The 22,559-nt window shown below is 41.0% G+C and overlaps 1 protein-coding gene across 1 annotated transcript; it reads right to left on the bottom strand.

Moving 5' to 3' along the window:
* Window positions 1-6,072: 6,072 nt before the first annotated feature.
* Window positions 6,073-14,394, bottom strand: atp5mc1 (ATP synthase membrane subunit c locus 1). The gene is made up of 5 exons (XM_076266301.1): window positions 14,289-14,394; window positions 12,464-12,511; window positions 11,740-11,817; window positions 10,710-10,897; window positions 6,073-6,475 (listed from the first exon to the last, which is right to left on the bottom strand). The coding sequence occupies exons 2-5, from the start codon at window positions 12,500-12,502 to the stop codon at window positions 6,361-6,363; spliced, it is 420 nt and encodes a 139-aa protein (XP_076122416.1). The 5' UTR covers window positions 12,503-12,511; window positions 14,289-14,394; the 3' UTR covers window positions 6,073-6,360.
* Between the last annotated feature and the right edge of the window lie 8,165 nt (window positions 14,395-22,559).

The following is a 22,559-nucleotide window of genomic DNA, read 5'->3' on the forward strand; positions in this document are numbered from 1 at the left end:
TTTTTTGCCACTTCCTCTTCCTGTAACAAAATATACTGCCATCTAGTGTTGACTTTAGCTATGACATTTATTTGGTGACCACATGGAGAATCTGAGCATAGGCTCTTATCTGGTAGTAGTGGAAGTCAACTGTTCAGACAGTGTTTTCTCGAATGCATTTGCATTCACCACCACCACAGTATTAAAGAGTGCATCACTCAAGACTTTGGAATCATTACGAAAATGTCACACCTCTTAGTAAACATTGGGATGCATTGGGTCACTAGCTTATGATCAATTGACTTAGTCAAGGGCTGTAAGCCTACACATGGTGATGGAGTAGTTATGGTAAACGTTTAATAATAGCCTTCCTTAATAAAGATTTCTTTAACTCTGTAAAATTTTCAGAGCTTACTTGCTGGCACCAAATTACCCAATAAGGGGATCACATTTCCTCTATGGTGCTGCTTTAGTGTACACATACCCCAGTGATGAGAAATACTTTTCTGTTTAAGGGACACCTATGAAGTTACATAATCTTCAGTGTCCCACCGGCGGGACGGTTACCCCCCTCCCCCCAATATTCTAAATCAATTGTATGCACCATATTGCTATGTAGCATAGTAATGTTATACACCATTTCAAAGCGTTGACTCTTGGGAATCCAAAATGACATTTTTTCATGTACAATCTGTGCTTTACATTCTCAGATTAATCATCCAAAATGCCCCCCTCCCCCTCTTTTGGTGCTATACCTGACTTCTGGCTGCAGTGTAGCTGCAGCACAATAAGTAGATGCAACATATTGGGTACTGAAATATTCACAAGAATCCATAGAAATTTACTCTTCATGTTGTATTATCCAATATTAGTTGTACAGATGTATAGTCTATTTTATACACACTCATTGAACCAACAAAGTAAATGCAAAAATAGAGACTTTTTTGTAATTATTCCATATTTTGTCAGTCTATATCAGAACACCTGACATACAATTTAAATAGTCCACAAGAAACCTTAAAGTGTTACCTTTCATTTGAGACCAGGATTATGCTTCTACACAAAGGGGTTCATGTGCAGTAAGCATTTGATTGCCAGTATGCATTTTGGATAACAAAACTATTGGGAGTTTCCATAGGCATTTTAGAAAAAGCATGAGTCTAAAGCACTCATATTTTCATTCTATATTGATCTACTTTTGCATACAGCTTCACAAGACCTGGTGCTAGGGCTCAATTGTGTTTCTAAGTGATATCAAGTGACCTAGAGGGCTGAAATGTGGTCAGTTCAGAGATACTTGTAATCCGGCTGAAAGAAAAAACTATATTCTAGCCTCTGTGTGAGTACATCATTTTTTATTTTGACTGTTTCCTACGAAAACTACAGGTTCTCACCTTTCTATAGATGTCCAACATTTGATGGTAGGCCCAAAAAGAGGTGGGAACAATGCCCTTGTAAATAGGCACAGTGCAATTTCAGGCAAAAACTTGACATTTTTATTGAGATCCATGTGGTTAATCTGGTGTCCAGAATATCAGACGATCAGGCCTTTGTGGAGATGGGAGAACCTAGTAGGACAGCCATCAGCACTCCATAATTCAGAGCTTTATGGTAGACTGGCTGGATGGAGGCCTTTCCTCTCTAAAATGGACATGACAACCTACTGTAAGTTTACCATTAAGCACCTAAACGACCCCCAGGCCTTGAGAAGCAAAAACCTCTGGTCTGATTAATCTATTTGGCCACAATTCCCAATAGCACGTGTAGAGGAGACCAGGCACTGAGCGTCCCCTCATTACCATCCCTAGACAAACAGTGGATGCAGTGTCATGCTGTGGATAATTACTTTCTGCAACATGGATATGTCAGGATAGAGGGGAAGATGAATGCAGAAAAATACAGACCAATCCCAGGGTGATTAGGTTCTCCGTCTGGGGGAAAGGTTTACATTTTTAAACAAGACAACGATTCAAAACATACTGCAAAGAACACAGAAGTGGCTTCAGGAAAACTCCCAAACTTGGAATTTTCTTGCCAAGAAAGGCGTGCCAAATCATTCTCAAGAAGACTTGAGGTAGTCAATTCTGCCTAAGACATTTTAAGTAGGTAAAGTGTCTGAACTGTAAATAGTACATTGAAAACTAAATAGCAAATTGTACGTATATATTGAATATTTCAGTTCAGTATCAGTTGTAAAACTGAATATTTCAGTTTCTCATTTTTTAACATTTATAAAAGAAACTCCAAAAACTTTAAGTTTTGACATTGTGAACTACTGAGGGTAGATTGATGAGAAAAAGTGAGTCAATCAATTATAAGATGAGTTGGAAAATAAAATGTGGAAAATTTGAAAAGGTCTGAAAACTTTCCATATACACACTGGGAGCCTGGGGACTCTGCAAAGATGTTGAAAGTGATTATAATAAGCTTGCAATTACACGTCTTACACAAAGACTGTAATCTCAAAAAGAGATTTTGCAATTTAGTTTAGAGAACACATTTGAGAAGGCCCAAATCAGAATGGCAAAAAACAGGGTCAGTGCATCTCCAAAACAAGATGTGTGGTGCTCCAGTGTTGTGCGGTGTGGTGTGTGTGGTGCTCTCTAGTGGTGAGTATGTAAATAAATCAATGATGGCTATGGAATTGATATGTTAAAATAACACTCAATGCACCTACCCTGCTGCTTAAGGGGCAGAGTTCTATTTGTGTTCACCAGTAAAAGTGCCTTCAATTCTTGCAAGTGCAAGCAGAACCTTGGAGCAATGGCTGTGCTGATTATCAAAGAAAGTCATGGCCCTAGGATGCGAGTGTGATGCTCTGGACAAAGTTCTGCCTGCAGACTTTGGGTATATTATATGTATATGATATTCATGTTCATCAGTTTGACACATGTATACATTGTTGTGCGCCAGGTATTCCAATTTGGTGATTCACATGATTATGCATATAGAAGTGCCCTCTTTCAATAAGACTAATGCAGCCTACAAAATGTACCTGCAGGCAAAACTACATCTTGTTGGTTACCATAGAGAGGTTAAGACTCTCTGAAGGTTGTGTTATGATAGGCTTTCACATCCAAACTACTTCACACTCGACACACTGCCCTCACTTGGGTCCTCATGATGAAGTTAATTGGATGAACGGTTTGCAACCAACCACATACATGCACACATACAGATTCCTTGTTTTATAGTTTGATAACTCACTCTTCCAAATTCTACAAGAACAGTTTGAAGAACATCAGAGTTTCAGATGTTAAAAATGTGATCGAACATCTGTGCAATGCTGTGAGGGCTCCATCTTGAAACTTACCATACCTATAATCTGCTGATAACATCAGATACCAGGCCAACTTCTGAGATTCTGTGCAGTCTATGGCTTGGCAGGTTGAAGCTGAGTTTGAAACCTTAAAGGTGCTCTAAGCGATGTTGGGCAACGTCACTTCTGTTGATGTTAAAACAAAACAGAGAGCTAGCTCGCTACTCCCTCCCGTGCAATTGAAACTCTCCTAAACGCACATCTCGTCGGTCACGGGCTGGAACAGTTATGGTCCAGGCTGGACCAGGTTGTTTTTTGGAGCCTGGGCTGTCCACAGAGACCGCGTTTTTTACAGTGTATTCAGGGCACAGGCAGCTAGCGGATGGTGAGGTGATGTTTGCTGTATGTGACAAAAACATTTTTAGCAACCGCGTATCATCGCTTAGAGCACCTTTAAAGGTCATGATGATTTTAAATCCCCATTGTTTACAAACTATAGAAATAATATACATCCAATGCCTTCAATTCCACACACCAGTCACTGTGTTTGTATTTCTGAAATTAACTAAACTGTGCCAAAAACATTAACATGTGGTCATCACAATAGTTTCACTAAACCTGATGGCATTTTATAGCTGAATCACAATCCTCCCTTTCATTTGAGAGCATCTGTAAATACACGTTCAACAACTAAACTGAACAAGTAGCATTGATTCCATATTTTAAATAACATAAGAAGAAGAAATTCCTGTCATAGTGACACCAGCATGCATGTTATGGATCACTGAGTAACATGTCCTCAGCAAGGGATTCTAAATTCTGCATTGAGACTCTCTGCCCACCCTTATAGTGTTGATTAAAGTCAAGTGTATTTAAACACTTGAGCAGGCCAACTCAAAGGAGAGTTCTGCTAATCAAAAGCGGCATTGATAAGTTTAGTACAGAATACCAGACATGGACATCAAGCGCAGGGGCTCACAGGAGTAGGCTTTAGTTTTTCTCAGTCACTTGGGGGCATTTCTCAGATCTGAATTAAAATATGCAAACCCACTTGTGAAGATATTTCTCTTTTTTTTGAACAAGCAATGCTTTTGCACATCCCTACAATTAATTACGTGAAATTGCCTGGTATTCACATTACCAATTGGTCATATCATACTGGTCAAATGCATTACACTGATTCTGTATTGAATAGCTTACCACCCAAAACATTTAGGCATTAGTTATAGCTTAATTCACTACATGCAGAAGTGTTGAACCAGTTGTCAAACGTGGTTCTCAAACTTTTTCTGTCATTCCCCATTTTGGAGGTAGGGAATTTACAAACCCCACATGACCTCATCAACCAGGCAAAATGGTAACAGAAATGTGAAACAGAATTTTGCCATTCCTACATGTTTTTGGTAAATGCTCTATTACATTGATAAATGGTGCATCGATGATGGTGAATTCCAACTGCAAAGTAAACGCAAGTGATCAACCAGCTCTCCGAGCTCAGAAATGCATATTATGATTTTTCAATAGTCAAGTACATAGAATAATACAGCATACATACAGGGCAAGTTCTGACAAAGTAGAATTTCCAATATTTATATTTCTACTTTTGTGTGTTTTGCCTTTCTGTACAGTATTGCAGTATTCTTGTATGGGGTTATGAACTTGTTGACTCTTCTTGGGGCTCTGCCCCTTTATTCTATATATAGCCTACTGCCGGTCTGTCTCCTGCAGGGTGCCGAGTGCAGGGGTGGCACCCAGGAGTTAATAATCTGGATTATAAGAAGGCCGGGTTTCCCATGGAAGCTCTCTTGGCCTTGCCCATTTTATGGCTTGCTCCGAGCCTGGAGAGAGCACTCTCTGATCGTGTAACCCTTTGCTGGGAGCTCCCTCCGTGTTTTTGTTTATTTATTTCCCCTAGACACACTTTACACTACATTTTATTTTAATACATTTATACTGACTTTTTCTATTTATGTAAAAAATGCTATTCATCTTGAATGCGCTACGTTGTGGTCTCCCCTTTTTTATGTCAGGTCTGCCAGGCGGTCCTTGACATATGGCAATACAGAAAACTCTACGATGGGGTAACAAACTGCAGTGTGAATCCTGGTCAACCTCCAATACAGTAATGTGTCACCGTACAGTTGAAATGAAATGGCACACAGATTAAGAGTAGCATTGTGCATTTTCAATCATGGTCAACAAAATACAGTCCGCATAATATTTAGAGTAAACTGTTAGTCGTGATGTCATTCATACAATGGCACATTTGGATGACACTGAAATGCACTTACCGCAAATTATGTGACTCACATGATGATTCGACAAAGGCACCAAAGCGACTAATAAAACTGTAAAGGCCTTTGGCTTCACGTTCACACCTTTGTTCATTTGGTTTCTCTCAGTGGTTGAGTTGACGGGTTAAAGGGGCTATGTTTAGAATGTTTAGTTTTAAACATACAAAAATGACCTAGAAATAGCAACAAAAATTATCATATACAACAGTTTTGTCATTATGTTGCCCAGATACCACATAATTAGAGCCTCGGACCATGCATAATTCGAGGCTATGGGGTACACAAACCATTTCATTGTTGTGTACTATGCATTCACCAGTAGGTGGCGAGAATGCATTAATGACAGCCAGTGTACCCCATAGCCTTTTTTTACATGGCCGCCGCGTGAATAAGGCGAATAATGAAGACGGGAGGAATTTCTTTTGACAGTTTTGACTTCTTTCTTAACCCCGTCTAGGTCATGTACTACGAAAACTGGGGTGGTCCCCTAATGTCATCCCAAAAAGACACTTACTGATGTAAAGAGGTTCATACAGACAGTCAATTTATCCCAATCATTTATTCAGACACTGTCCAAACCAGAGTGAGATCTTACATAAAATCTTTGAAAAAAAGAGAAAAAAAATATTAAGGAACATAAAAAGGTAGGACTTTAGTAGATCTGATGGAATGGCGTTGCCACAGTGACGTCAGCTGCACGTCATAAGAAGAGTTCCGATCCCTGGGAGGGTGCTGGGGGGGGGGGGGGGGGGACATGATGTGGGGACAAAAAAAAAAAAAAAAAAAAAAGGGGGTGGTGATGGAAGCTGCAGAAGAACAAGTGCCCAGTTACATGGCGAACAGAATGAGGAAAGCCACCATGAGACAGAAGAGACCCATAGCCTCAGACAGAGCGAAACCCAAAATGGCGTAAGAGAAGAGCTGCTGTTTCAAGGAGGGGTTTCTGTAAGTAGAAAAACAAAGGCCAATGATCAGTGAATCATAACCATAAACACACACAAATACCATGAGCAAGTGTCATCTGAATACTAAGTGCATGGAACTAGTCACAAATAACATACTTCATAATATTAGCTGGGCCCCATCACTGAAATCAGGGTCTGACGATACCAATTACCCATCACAGGATGGGATTGAAAGAAAGTGCAGGGCTCTACACTAACTTTTTTTGAAACGTTTGAAGCAAACAGTTAAACATGCCAATGCACCAGTTTCAAAAACTAAGAATGACTGATAATATTCTTTCAATTTTGCTTCCTTTAAATGTTAGTACTTTATTTTTTGTCTGTTTTATTTGTCTATTTTTTTTAATAATCATGCATAGTCATATTTGCATTTAGCCTGTATATCAAGTATCCTGCAAAATGTAATTTGTGAATCCATCTGTTGCAAATCCAAATGGTGACATACAGTAACTCCATACTGCAGGCCTACTACTACAACAAACAGCCCATTTCCCTTTCACAACTCTGCATAGCCTAATCAAGGATATTTATTGTAAATGACCCCATAATAGGTTATTTAATTAAGGCAGTGTATCTGTTTATAGATCATATGCTTGATCATGTAGGTCTGAAATGTGTTTATTAGTTCATGACTGAAGAGGCCTTATGCCAATGTAGTAAGGGGTGAGGGGCTTTTCATTTGAAACAGGTCGTTCAGAGAAGAAAGTTCATTGTAACTAGGGATGTCCGATATTGGCTTTTTTGCCGATATCCGATATGCCGATATTGTCCAACTCTCAAATTTCGATTCCGATATCAGCCGATACCGATGTCGATATGTGGGTTATTTTTCCTCAAAACTAATTTAGGTAACATCACATATCTCCTGTTATGGAATTAACACAACATGCTTAATGTTATAGTGATGCCCCACTGGATGCATTCTTGAATGCAACAAGGCTTTCCAAATGTTAACATTGTCTGTGCAAAATAAGAAAAATACTTCAACTTAATTTAGGGAAAAAGTGCCATGTTTATTTTTTTTTTTAATTGTCTCAAACAACAGTTTGGATTACACTCTCCCTGAGAATCTTGACAATGCCCACAACAAATAGGGCAAATTTGACTTCTTCACAAATGATAAAACATTGTACCTGAACAACTATGTGCAACATAGCAGAATGTAAAGCCAACTAAAATAACAGGCATAGTGTATGACAGGCTACCCTTTTTCTGTGTTAAATGAGCCTGCATTTGTAGGATGCTTCATGAACTGTTTCTTTAACTAAAACTCAATCACCTTAATTGAATGAATGCACAAATATGAGTCACAGGTGTCTGTTTTTACAGACAAGACAGACCCTCACTCTAAACCCGTCCTTCCTCATATACAGATATCTAGGCTATATTTAACATTTATTTTATATTTGGCCTGTTATGAAATCATGTATTGAACAATTTAAGCACAGCTCAGCTTTAAGAAACTCAAATAGCCTAGATGCATGCTTAGCATTTTGTGATCATGAAGGCTACTTTCACAAACTCTTATAGTCAGCTGTCCTCTGATTTACCGATATCTAGGCGACATTTGTAATATTTGTTTTGTATTTGGCACGTTATGAAATAATGTGGAACAATTTAAACACAGTGTAAAACTTAAATCCCAAATTTGGAGACATCCATGTATGTTGAAATTTACTGCAAATTCAAAACGGGATTAGTCTGGAACGGCTAACTGTACAGGGGACTGCTTTACACCTTTCTGTTCGGTAAGGTCTGCTGTTTATTCTGATATATGGTTTGTCATGTGTTAAACGAAGGGTTCTGAAGTATTCCACCGAGATGAATGGGTAGGGAGATGGACGCAAAACCTTCGGTAGAATTTATGATTAAATTGAATGATATTATTTACTTTTATCGCTAACCGTTTACCACAGCAATTAGCGGCTAACATCGATTAAAAGCTGAGAAAAAGCTCTTTCGTGTGATACTTGTGATGTCTGTGTGATGAGTAGGATGGGTTAATTTGGACGCACTTTCTTTCTTGTGCTGTCACTTTCTCCACTGCGTAATTTGGCCATAGGCTAAATATATATCGCTATTAGTAGGACGCAAAGCAGAATATTTAAAGAAGGGGGCACCAAGGCCACCGTGGCCTGTAAACCTCTGATTTTCAAAGGGGCGTCACGGCCAACGCAAGGGGCTACTACGGCCACAAGCAAGTTTGTTACTGCAGCCATCCACGCTTGTTTGCATAGATATATACACTAGATGTCGCCTTGACTACTGCTGTTCATTGGAACGAATGAGTCAATCGAGACGCCATCTTGCTTCAGTGATCCACTCCTCTATAATGCATTAGCGTCAATCTGGGCAAAGATCTAGCGAAAATAAAATCACCATAAATCGTCAAAACCTCAAGCAATTATCTAATTTTTTGGGTTGTTTCCAACTGACAGGCATGTATTTATGGTTGAGTCTAGAGAAAACTAAGCTTAAGACGATAATAAAGATACATTTTACCCGTCTAGCCCCATAGACTCCCATTCATTCAGCACTAGCTAGCGGCGGCCCCTAGAGGAACAATGAGTAAACTGCAACCAGGTTCGATACAATGAATGCTCTTCGTAGACAGGCTCTGGTTGAGGCCACATACCCCTCGTCTCGTTTACTCATGTAAGTTGTAATCTCACCAGAAGTTGCTGTAGATCTGTAGAACATTTACCTCTGCTACTGCATAGGCTACGCCAGTCGTTACTTTTATAATCATGGGTCAGTGCCATGGGCAAACGAGATGTAGCTGAATGACAAAGCCATGAGAAAGGTGATTTTCTTACGTTTCAACAACAAAGAAGCCGATCTGCCATCATTGTGAGAAGTTCCCAAATTTGTCGCTAATCGCTAAAAAGGTTTTCCATCACTGGGGATGGCCAAACGTCGCTAAATAGGTAACGCTGACAATACAGGAGAACTAGTTTAGCGCTTCAGATCCCTGTACCAAGATGGCGGCGGTGTTGACGTATGCTGAGAAGCAGAAGGCGACATCTAGTGTATATATCTATGGCTTGTTTGTATGCTTCAAGACGCAGATTGATGAGGTCATCATCTGTGCGCCGGTAAACGCTTCAGGAGCGCATAGGCACTATTTGTGTGTAACGCAAGCATCATGTTATCGGTTTTAAGGCAAAAAAAATCCGATAACGATATTAACAGATATTACATTTTTATGCTAATATCGGGCCGATAATATCGGTTGGCCGATATTATCGGACATCTCTAATTGTAACGCATCAGTGTAACAGCTTTAGCACCAGTATGAGGAGCTAACGTAACAGTGTTGTTAAGATGCAGCCTACTTGATGTGAAAGACAGGCAAACAAACGGTGAGAACATCAGCAGTAAAGTCTAAGCCACTAGTCCCAGGGAACCTTACATTTATCTGCATTGATGGGGCAATGTTACTTTCGTTTTCTACTTTATCTTGTAGGCTATTCGATGTTTAAACAAGCATGAATGGAAGTGATCAGTAGCGTTCTACCTTTGAAGAAAACAGGGGTAGGCTTATGATGGGAGGCTGCTTTTGTTTCTGTTCGCTACAGCTATAACATTATACACTGCTCAAAAAATTTAGGGAACCCTTACAGTTTTCCACAATTGTTAAAACACATTTTTTGAAACCTTCCACCCTTTTCTCCATTCTCAAACTACATTCACAAAATGTCTGACAGTTCTTGCAAAATAAAACACTCGCCTCAAAAGTTTTACTTGTGCTCAGAACCAAACAGTGTCAGAGTACCAGTGAATCCAGTGAATGATTGAAGTGTTCCCTTAATTTGTTTGAGCAGTATATTTTGCATATTCCAGACAATCCCTTAACTTGACTAAGGCATATTACAGCCCTTGAATTTGATAACTAGCAACTGAGAAACTAAGTAACGCGAAACTGCTAACGTTGAGGTCCATGTAGTTTAGGTTTTATGCTGCATTCACGATGTCATTCTATAGTTCAGTTTTGAGAGGCATTCCATGCTCTAGGCAAAGATTATCAATGTAATTCACTGATTACAATAATGGGAGACCAAGAGAATCATGCCTGTCGATAAATACATATATATCAAATATTGTCTTGAACTGATACAGTCCCTATGTATATTTGACATTGGCTAGATTACAGCACATAGATTAAGGTTCTTATATTCCTCAGGGTAGCACTGCAACCTTAAACCTTCATACCTGGCATAGCCAATGATGAGGCTGCCGAACACTGTTCCAATACCAGCCCCTGACCCGGCCACTCCCACGGTGGCTGCTCCGGCACCAATGAACTTGGCGGCTGTGTCGATGTCTCTGGACACAGCGCTGGTCTGGAAGCTGCGTGCCATGCTCACCATGGAGGAGTCACTCATTGGCAACAGTGCCTGCTGTAGACACAGACAGACAGACAGATAGACAGACAGACAGACAGACACGTCAGTCACTCCAGAGCCCAATGCTGTGCATTCCACGTCATTTTCTAATAGTGAATAACAAGATCATCTCATACAACCCAAGGTCAAAAGTAGCCTCAACTGACAATGGGCTGAATATTTTTCACCTTCCATCATATACATGCGCCAGAAGCCATCTCAGGCAAAAGTGGACAATCACCCATCCAGACACAAAAGACCTCTGAAGTTCGCCTACAAAAAATCTGCCATCTTTGAGATCCGGTATCTGGCGATTTTTCCTATGGGAAAATAACATGGGGATTTTGAATTATCGCTCCTGTTAAACTCTAGCGGGGACGAAAAAGTCTGAAATGCAGATGTTTTGCTGTACACACTTTTGTCCTCTGCCTTCAACTGGATACTGTAATCTCCGGTATGTTAAGGCAACACACTTTGATTTTGGCTACCCCAGAGCCAACTTGCTAACTTAACTAACTTAATGGCAAGTTGCATCGCAAGTTAGCTCTGGGGTAGTAAAAATCAAAGTGTGCCACCTTCACGTACCGTAGATCACAGTATCCAATTGAAGAAGTCCCCACGAGAGTTTAACAGGTGAGATAATTCCAAATTCCCATGTTATTTTCCCATAGGGCAAAGATGGTCGCTTTTTTGTAGGCGAACTTCAGAGGTCTATGAAAGCATATAGAACATATTTGTATACCCAGAATGATTAAGAAAGACATTTTTAGCTTTGCGTCAACACTTGACGCAAAAACCTGAGGTCATGGTACTGGCTGCAGAGGGTGCAGTTCCAATAGTTATAATGGGACACTCACCTGCTCGCTTCTTGCCTCAGGTCTGTTGAAGATGGACACAGACACAGGCCGGGCCAACACTCTGGACCCACCGCGCAGCTGCAAAGGGAAAACATGTCAACATTACATCCGATCAAATCAGTCACACACTCATACTTTTTAAGCCATTAAAACTCTTCCAACTTAAAATCAGTGAATAATACCTTTGATAAGTCAAGCTGTTTTAATGGCATTTTCAACTTATGTTTGAAAACTACCATTCTATTCATAGGCAAGTTATATCCATAGCCTAAACCAAGTGGAATACTGCATGTCCCATCCTGAACCATTAAAAATATTTTGCTGTAAATTCCTTACATCCTTAACATTAGTGTCCCAGATGTCAGATGACATTGTTTTCAGATATAATTTGGGGATCAATAAAGTATCTATCTATCTATCTATCTATCTATCTATCTATTTTCAAAAATGCCTCCAGAGTGTAGGACTGTAGCAGACTGGCTGCTCTAGCTGCAGCAACGAGTCAGGTAGAACCATTTCTTTTTTTTTTACCGACAGTACTCTCTGACCTTCAGAAACAGATCTATACACCCTTGTACACACCCTCGACCATTTAAAGGCATTCTGTTGCCCACCACCTATTTTTTAAAAGATGCTCCCAGCTGGAGAGGTGGAGGATTGAGCAGTACTGTTGCTATTCAACCCCTGAACTCTGAACCATTTGTCTGCCAGGGTGAATACATACCACAGCAGGTGAGGTGACAAACTTAGCACAGGCGTACATGGTGGATGTCTGTGAGGGGAGACAGAAGGATTAAGAGGTTAAAAGAACAATCCTCCTGTAATTTGTACCAATAACAGTTTTAGAAAGTCAAGATATGTATTTGATCAGTTAAATGACTGTAGCATTTAGACTACATTAAAGATGTCTGGATAGTAGAACTATGAATGCTATTTACGCAATCAGTGTACATATTGTTAAAGAATAACTGTAATGCACTGCATGACCATACACTATCTTGAATGTATGGCAAACAGTAAAGATAGGCAGATAGACTACATCTGGTGTACACAATGTAGCATTTGATTAGGCCATACAAGGTTCAGATTACAAAAAGGCAGGCATCAGGTTAATCAGAAAAGCAAGATGGCAAACTAAAGCGAACGTGAGCTGCAGACCAAAAACTGTACCTCAAAAGGTCCTCAGGGAGGCCATGTACAAAAAAAGCATTTTTGCACTTCCAGTGAATGGGGTAACGTCAGCCAAGACACTATATTAACGCGCCAACCTCAGAACGAAGAGATAAGTGCCATCCACTTTTGGTTGAATGTCACGGCTACAGCGGTGGACAATCACGTCTGTTGCACTACACCCTACCCCGTGACATTTAGTAAAACCGTAAAGGCACTGTCCACCTATCTTCAAATCTGACCGCTTTGATTGCCACGCCGACTAATTCAGTTCACGGAGTAAACTATTAACGTTAGAAGCATTTCACTGACAGCAAGCTAATCCAATTGTGCAGTCAATCATCCTCATCACAAGCGGCAGCGTAAATGTTAGTTCAACCATTCACAAACATAGCATCTGGAAAAAGATTGACATCCACAAAGACAGCATCGCCGTTTCATGTAACGTTCCTTAATGCTTTTACCTGAATGTTAACATATTTTAATCATTTTAACTCTGCAAGTCAATACGACGCCATTTGTACAACCTTCTGAACAGGTGAAGTAAGTTACGCTACGTTAACGTCACCAACTTGTACCTCTGCGTAGCCAGTTTTGCAGACTAACGTATTATCTTGTATTGTAGTATGCAGAAAATTCATATTGGGAATTTGGACCAATGTTAACTGGGCACAAGGTTGCAGTGCCACTCACCTTATTTGCTCTCTAACGTTAGCTAACCTCTGTTAGCATGATAGTTGGCTTGCTAACGTGTAGCACTACTCCAGACTGCTAACGCTGACCAAGTCCCACAACGTGAAGGTCACGAATACTGGATAACCATAACGTTAACGTTAGTTCAGATTGTAACGTCCCAACCCAATGTAAGTTTATCTGAAAATTACTGTTGAGTAGCGTATCCTAGTTTACCGAATTAATACTGGAACGTTAACAACGTGACTGTTAGCAGTACTTTGGTTCGTCAGGCCCAAATTTGGACCCAAGTCAGACATTTTGCAGAAATGTTGCTCGGAGTGCGCTAATCACAGCTAACCTTAGGTAACGTTACATGGCAAATAGCCTATTGGGGATAATATTAGCTTATTAACATTAGGTGTATGACACGTAACCCCACAGACACAAAACATGAAAACTTCCGAGTTGTCTGTCCATAATGCGTTGTTAGTAAGCTAAGGTGTAAGCTAACGCTAATTCATTCATTTCAAAGTGACTGCTAACAGGCTAGCTATACAAAGTTAGCATGAGCAGTCATTGAATGACCGTCCACATCTCTCAGTAACGTTAATCAAGACTGATTAACCAGATTGCTGGCTTATAGATCCCATGCATGCTATATGGATTCAAACATTACTCAACTATAAATATCAAAGACAACCTACCTATTAGTACAGTACAAACAGACCCAGAGACAGAATGCTCAATTTAGCAGCTGCAGTCAATGAATGTACCTTACAGGCTGTCACCTTGTCATTTATAAGCAAAGAAAGCACGTCCTCAATGTCTATTGGATGAGTCGAAACACCCTCATGTTCCAATTGGTGTTGCGCTCAGCAATGTCGAAACGGATAACCAATCACAGGACGATACTATGAATTATAACCTGTTTCATTGGTCTACTTCATTTTACAAGCGGGATGTAGTTTTATGGTGGATTGGTATTGGACAATATTACCGGGAAGCCCGCGAAATCTTCAGTGTGCGACAGTGTCCTCCGCGCTTATTGGTTTCCTTGAGGAAGCAGAAGTTACAATTGTAACTCTTTCATAATAAAGTTACAATTTGACACAATCTGGACACAGGGAACACTGGACCTGACTCAGAGCAATTCAAGTTGTTTGGACTACTGTTCAGTTAAGCAATTTGCAAACCTCTTATACACAGTTTATGAATGTGTCACAGACTGCCCTATGAATCATAAATTAGCCTACTTTTGGGATTGCAGCTACAGACAAACACACTCCTACTTAAGTACACATACAAAACGAACTGATTGGAAGCCCTAATTGAGACAGCATGGCTAGGCTACTTTATAAACATATAGCTTGTTGTACAGAAAAATAGAATGTCATAATCTACATTATTTCATGCATAAAGTATTCTATTTCACCCATTCATAAGACAAATAATTAGACTTTTAAATTCTTTAATAATGCCTTTCACATTCTAGTCATTCCACTCCAAATTTAAAGGCCTTGGACATTTGAAAAAATGTAGCAATAGCCTTCCATTTCCAATCTGCAGTTCACAAGATAGACATGTACTGTAATGGTAGGATCTACACTGTAGGCCTACTCTGTAGAAAAGGTAAAGAGGATTTATTGAACTTCATTTATTGATTTAGCATATCAAAATTCAATTAAATGTGTCCAATTTCGACACAACATAGTTCTGAATGATAGCTAGCGCAATTTACTTTTTTCTAATTTATTCATTTTTCATTAGTCACAGTTTGTTTGTTTATGGTTAGGGTATTGTTGTTATTCTGTTAAATTCTATTTAGTCTATTCATGAAATAGGTATTTCTTTAGGCAATTTAATTTAACTGCTCATTCTGATGTTAAAGGTACACTATGCAATATATTCACCTTTATGACGCCAATTTGATGGTAAACAAACTTTTAATAGGCAAATCGTTCACGGTAAATCGTTCACGGCGGCCCGACAAATCTCGTGAGAATCGTGAAACATTACCTTGTTAGTAGCTCTTTGGAGATAGTTTTTGCCTGTTGTTAATCCTACACCTCCACAACAAAAGCTGTACAGGGGAATAAGTCACAAGAACAGCAGAGTATATCAGGCATGCAAACTGGTCAGGGGTAAAAAAGGTGAGAAGAGTGTGCGAGAAGGAAAATGGCCGTTACGTCACAAAACAAGCGTGATTGACATTGAGACCAGTGCATAGTTAACTTAAGAGTAAAAAAAAAATACTCAAAACCACACATTTACAAAGAGAACAAACTAAAAAAATGACTCATTTACAGAAAAGGCTTGTATTGTGGCATACCTCAACAACATATCTAAAAACAAAATGGGATTTAACACTGAAGGTGTGGCACTGAATCAGGGCCACACAAACTACAAAATGTACAATTAGTAAAATGTTGTGTATGGATGGCAATATAAATGTAAAAATGACAAATAAACACTGTCATCAACCATCTCACAGTAGTGAACAATGGCAATGTAAGAGCAAGTGCAGTTCAGTTGGATTGTTCAAATAACTAGATGTACCGCAGAGCGGTACAAAATATGACCGCCGCCCAGTCCAGCACATTTTTTCCACAAAAAGAAATCACGCTGAAAGGCCTATATGATTCTAACTGTCTCACTAAATTGCATTATCCACACTCAATTCTCACTGGTATCTGCTAGACAACAAGTACCAAAACATGATTAGTTCATAGATTTCACTAGAGCCCGACCGATAAAGGATTTTGAAGGCTGATACCGATACAAATATTTGTTGATTTAAAAACCCGATATTCCGATATATCGGCCGATATATATATATTTTTTCAGAAACGCGAAACAAAACATTAACAGATTTCCCTAACATTAGTTATTTGTAGTTATTTATGAGTATTGACTAAAATAATATGATAATGCATTTTAAAAACAAACTTGTTTATTTTTAAATAATATTGTCACAGTGGAACATCGAAATATATTAAAGTTCTGATAAATAAAATGTATAAAAATAGAAACTTAAGATATTAAACTTAGTCTTTTGAACAAAAACACAATAACAACAACAACCAAATCAAAGTTACCAGTATTAAAAGACTTGGTAAGCTTCATAAATAACTTTGAACTAAGACTTAATTACAAAAAATAATGATGACATTATTACTATCATCATCATTTGTATTGTCATTAAACAAGATAAAGGTCACTCCTAAATGTTTGCGTGTGTAATAATTAGTCCCTATTGCCTTATAAGCTACCTTATTACAATGTCAGCTTGCTTATCCCTTTACCTGCACTTTTAAAATTATTTCCATCAAGCTACATCAAACCATTTTCAATCATCAGTTGCTGCCTGCCTTCTAAAACCTACTATTTAGTGATCTAAATCCATTATGTAACTTGTTAATGCTGCGGCTGAACGACAGTCTGAAACGCACACTTGGCGTCATTGGATTTCACACACGTTTAAAAGAAAAGCTAACTTTTATGCACAAGCTACGTTTGATACTTTTTCTCTATGTCTAAATGTTCACTCCTCGCACGTCTAACTTACATTTTACAATGCAGGGACTGTAACTACAGATATACTAGTTATAAATACAGTAATCATTACTTTATTAGGCAGAATAAGTTCGTTGTGGTTTCCAAGCTCATTAATGTTAACGTTAGCGGTCTTCCACTGATATTCATGGCATTAGCTAGCTTTGTGGTTAGCTAGTCTATGATGAGCCATAATTTACAGTAGCAATGGATAACGTCATACTGCAAATTGTAAAACATACGCTTTCAAAATAACAGGCCGGGGAGAGATGATACGTCTCACTGCTATAACTGTCACGCTATTAAAGAAATAGAGTCATATTCAGTCACATTGTCAAAAGTTAAAAGGACAGACAGTCAACTTCACTGTAACAAGGTAACTTAATTACTAGCTAATTCCGCTTCACTCGGCTTATTTAACAGCAGCAAAACTGGACATTGTTTTCACGAATTTTGTCATGCTTACTTGAGTTAAGAGAACTGATGGGGATGTTCTTTTCAATTGTTATACCAAATCACCATGAACACTGTAAAGTGTCGTGTAAATTACACATGCAGCTCGTGTGAGTGTAGACACTAGACTGGTTTATTCACGTTACCCGCTTCACCATACAAGGGTCGCCACCTAATGACGTTACATCAACACTGATAATTAAAGTGATAGTGCCACAACTCTACATCCTCTTTCTTCCAGATGAGATGTAAATAAACTTAACACAGCCCACACAACACATTTCATAACCTGAGCTGTAGGCATCACATAACACAACCGGAACAAAACCACATACTGAAATGATCTGTCCGGGAGACCTACCACAGAACAAAAGGTGACACACAACATTAATAGTACGGTGCAGTATGAGCAAACAAGGTTAGTTTAGTTAACGAACATACATTTCCACATTTTGATTTTTAGTTTAGTTTTTCAGCCTAGTACTGATATAGTCCTGATAACGCTGATTGGGTTGGCTAACTCTGCCTGCTCGAGTCACCACCAACTGTCTCTCAGATGATTCCGCAGTATTGACCACTGGTGTGATGCTAGGAGGTGTAGGTGGTGGGTTGGCATTTTGGGCAGTTTCTCTATCAGGTACTGATGAGGTGGACCTTAGTGGCACGTCCTCCTCAGAGCTTGCCGTTGGGCTTTCATCAACACGGAGGAGATGTCGCCTGTTCCTGATATATCTCTTTCCTTGTGATGCTATTACGTAGCTATTAGGCTGCTGAGCTGGGCCTTCCACTCTTGCCACTTGATCAAAACCACGTTCAGTCTGCACTCTGACTGTTTGACCTGGTCTTAGTGCAGAGAGGCGGTGAGCACTGCGGTCATGATACACTTTCCCTCTCATTCTGTGTTTGGAGATGGCAGCAGCCACGTTGACTTGGATAGCAGGCCTGAGCATGTCCGTGGTTGCTGGCAGGAAGGTCCTGGTCTGCCTGGACATGAGGCACTGAGCAGAGGAAGGGAGTCCATCACGGGGAATGTTGCGAGTGTGGAGAATGGCTGCTTGGATGTCTGTGCCATCACGGTGGCACTTCTCCAGCAGGTGCTTAGCGGATCTCACTGCACGCTCAGCAAGACCATTAGATTGTGGGTAATAAGGACTGCTGCGGATGTGTCTAAAGTCCCATGCTTGTGAGAAGTCTGCAAAGTCCCTTCCAGTGAACTGGGTCCCATTGTCAGTCATGAGGGTGTGGGGCACACCATGTGTTGCAAAGTGTCGCTTCAGCTTTGCAATGACCGTGTTGCTGGTCATGTTGGGGAGGTAGTCCAGTTCGAACCACCCTGAGTAGGAGTCCACCAGGACTAGATGCATTTTGGCACGCCACTCAAATAGATCAGCTGCAGTAAATGACCATGGCAGTTCAGGGATGTCATGGAGGTGCATTGGTTCCTTTGTGTGGTGTGCTGTCAAAGCGTTGCATGCAGCACAACGAGACACCTCCCTTTCGATATCTGTGTACATTGAGGTCCAGTACATAGTCTCTCGAGCTCTGCGTTTGGTGGCTTCAATCCCGGGATGGCCCTGGTGTAGCTGGCCAACATAAAACTTTTGCAGTGCTGCAGGTATTACTAACCTTTGCCCACGTAGGAGCAGTCCATCCTCCAACGTCAACTCTTCCTTCATGGAGAAGAACGGTCGCAACTGTTGCGGCAGCTCCTTGGAGGTGCTGGGCCAGCCTTGCAAAATGACTTCAGAGAGCTGTTGGCAGGTGATGTCACTCTTCACTGCATTTCGTAATTCATCTGTACGACGTGAGGAGAGAACCTGGACAGTCATCACTTCTAGTAAGTCATCAGTAAGTGGGGGCTCGGACTCAGGTAAGTGTGCACGCGACAACGCGTCTGCAATAAACAGGCCCTTGCCACGCTTATACATCACATCCAAGTCGTAACGTTGCAACTTTAGCATCATACCCTGCAGGCGTGGTGATGCGGTGTGCAGTGGTTTCCTCAGGATAGTTATAAGGGGCTGATGATCCGTTTCAGCAGTAACAGGGCGGCCATAGATGAAATCATGAATTTTTTTAGCTGCAAACACCAGTGCTAACATTTCCTTTTCAATCTGAGCATACCTGGACTCAGTTGGTGTGAGGGCACGTGACGCGAATGCCACAGGCCTCCCGTGTTGGAGGCACACCGCCCCAAGACCGTGTTGGGAGGCGTCTGCTGATATGACCACTGGCTTTGATGTGTCAAAAAATTGCAGCACAGGAGGATTAGTCAGTGCCTGCTTCAGTTTGCTGAACGCCGCATCATGGGCATCATGCCAGTGCCACTCCACGTCGTGATGTATCAGCTGTCTCAGGGGGCCAGTCATGTCACTGTACTGGGGAATGAATTTGGATAGATAGTTTGTCATGCCCAGAAACTGCTGTAGGGCCTGTTTGTCCTGTGGCTTCTCCATCTCGCAGACAGCTTTGATCTTTTCAGGATCTGGCTTAACACCATCAGCGGTTAACAGGTGGCCTACATAGTGTACACAGTTGACTCTGAATTTGCACTTGTCAGGATTGAGCTTTAGGTTGATGGCACGGATCCTGTTCAAAACCTGTGTTAGGCGTTCATCATGTTCTTGTAATGTACGTCCCCAGATGAGGATGTCATCGACCACGATCTCGCAAGGTTGTCCAGCGAATAGCTGTTCCATCACGTTCTGGAAGACCTCGCTGCCTGTGCATATGCCGTATGGCATTCTCAGGAACCTATATCGGCCATGAGGTGACATGAATGTTGTGAGCTTGGAGGAGGCGCGGTCAAGGGGTATCTGCCAAAACCCACATTTGGCATCTAAGATGCTAAATATTGTTGCACCGGGCATGTCCGCAATGATTTGGTCAATTGATTTGAGCGGATGACGGGGTCTGAGGAGGGCTCGGTTTAGATGCACTGGGTCGATGCAAAGTCGCACCGTTCCATCTTTTTTCTTTGCTGCAACCATGGCAGACACCCATTCTGTTGCGTCGTTTTCTGGTGTAATGACACCAAGGGCAGTCATTCGGTCCAGCTCCGCCTTAACCTTATCTTTCATGGCAATGGGGATCCTGCGGGGAGCACATATTGTGGGGGCAACGGTGTCATCTAGTCTCATATGATATATCACAGGCAATTTACCTATGACATTGGTGTCAAAAAGGTCTTTGTACTCCAGTATTTCTGGAGCCTCTTGTTGCAGCATGTGGACGTCAGGTCCGAGATGTATGAGACCAATAGCAATACTGTCTTGTAGTCCCAGTATAGGTTTTACATCCCTATTGACCACATGAAACTTGAACTGTCCCTGTGTACACTGCAGTGTTACAGTGCCATCAGTTTTGATTGACTCACCTCCATAAGCCACTAGATTGACCTTTTCATTTGGATCCACATGCACTGTGTGGTCAACTGCATGCAGCAGTTTTCTGGGCAGCACATTACATTTGGCACCAGTGTCCACTTTTACCTTTAGTTGTCCATTTCCGTTCTTCATTTCGAGCGTGGCGAAGATTTCCCCCTTCTGTGCGGGAGTGAGTATTGTGTCACAGTAAAAAGTATCACCCATCTGACTGTCTGGTTCAGTAGTCAATTCGTTTACTCTACCCATTTCTCTTCTTCTGTATGACGTGGGGGCTTTGGGGCGAGCTGTGGCCTGCGCTGGTGCAGAGCGACAACACCTAGCAAAGTGATTAAGTTTTCCACAGTTATTGCATATCTTATTGAGAGCAAAGCATTTGCTGCGGTCAGGTGAGTGTTGGCCATTACAATTGCCACAGCGAGCCTTCTGAATTGAGCACACTTCAGCTTCCTTATGGAGTTCCTTAGAACTTTTCTCCGACTGTTCATGGAGCATGCTAATGCTAACTGCCAGTTCAAGGGTGAGATTTTTTTCACGTAATAGTTGTTTGCGGAGGGTGTCGCTCTGTATCCCACAGACGATACGGTCCCTGATCAATTCATCACGGAGCGCGCCAAAATCGCATTTCTTCGCCAATATTTTCAAAGTGGAGACATAAGCTTGAATAGACTCACCGGTTCCCTGACTAGCGGTGTTAAAAGCATGCCTGTCCATAATGACGTTTTTCGCTGGCAAACATAATTCAGCAAACTTTACCAGTAGAGTCTCTGGTTTTTCGTGGCTTTCCCCCTCTCCATAAACAAAGGATTCCGACTTTTCAACAGCCTCCGGGCCGGCCAAGTTCAGTAGCGTGTAGGCTTGAACTTTCTTAGATTTATCCGACAGTCCTGCGTTGCAGTAGATTATCCATTCTTTCTCAAATTTCCGCCAGTTGTCGGCAACGTTGTCATCAAAAACTAGTGGATCGATACGACGGAGTCCTTGAGCCATTATCAGACACTTCTGACACCATGTAAAGTGTCGTGTAAATTACACATGCAGCTCGTGTGAGTGTAGACACTAGACTGGTTTATTCACGTTACCCGCTTCACCATACAAGGGTCGCCACCTAATGACGTTACATCAACACTGATAATTAAAGTGATAGTGCCACAACTCTACAAACACACTTAACTGATGATCTCTCTCGCGGATAACTGGTTCTCTCTGCCCGACTCTGGCTGGTCAGCAGGATGTGTGGCGCGTTATAAACGAGTGTTGCCAGCAGGGACGGTGTAGAGTGCCCTCTGGTGGACAAACTATACAACGCCAACACTCATGACATGGTTGAAGGGTATTTCGTCCGTTTTTATTTTATTTTTAAAATAGTCATTTATCGGCCATTATAAATGCCGATACCGATAGTTTGGAAAATGCCTAATATCAGCCGATAATATCGGCTCGCCGATAAATCGGTCGGGCTCTAGATTTCACATGTAAAATTCATTTTATACAACCCCACCTCCATCTTGCCTGTTCATAATTCTGAGAAATTCTTGATTGTTTGTGTTATGTTTATGTTATGTGTGTGGGTGTGTGTGTGTGTGA

This window comes from Alosa pseudoharengus, unplaced genomic scaffold (assembly GCF_046254945.1).
Source record: "Alosa pseudoharengus isolate Yale_2024_CS ecotype anadromous, Long Island Sound unplaced genomic scaffold, YU_APseudo_1.1 YU_APseudo_1.1_scf_4, whole genome shotgun sequence".
Taxonomy (NCBI): domain Eukaryota; kingdom Metazoa; phylum Chordata; class Actinopteri; order Clupeiformes; family Clupeidae; genus Alosa; species Alosa pseudoharengus.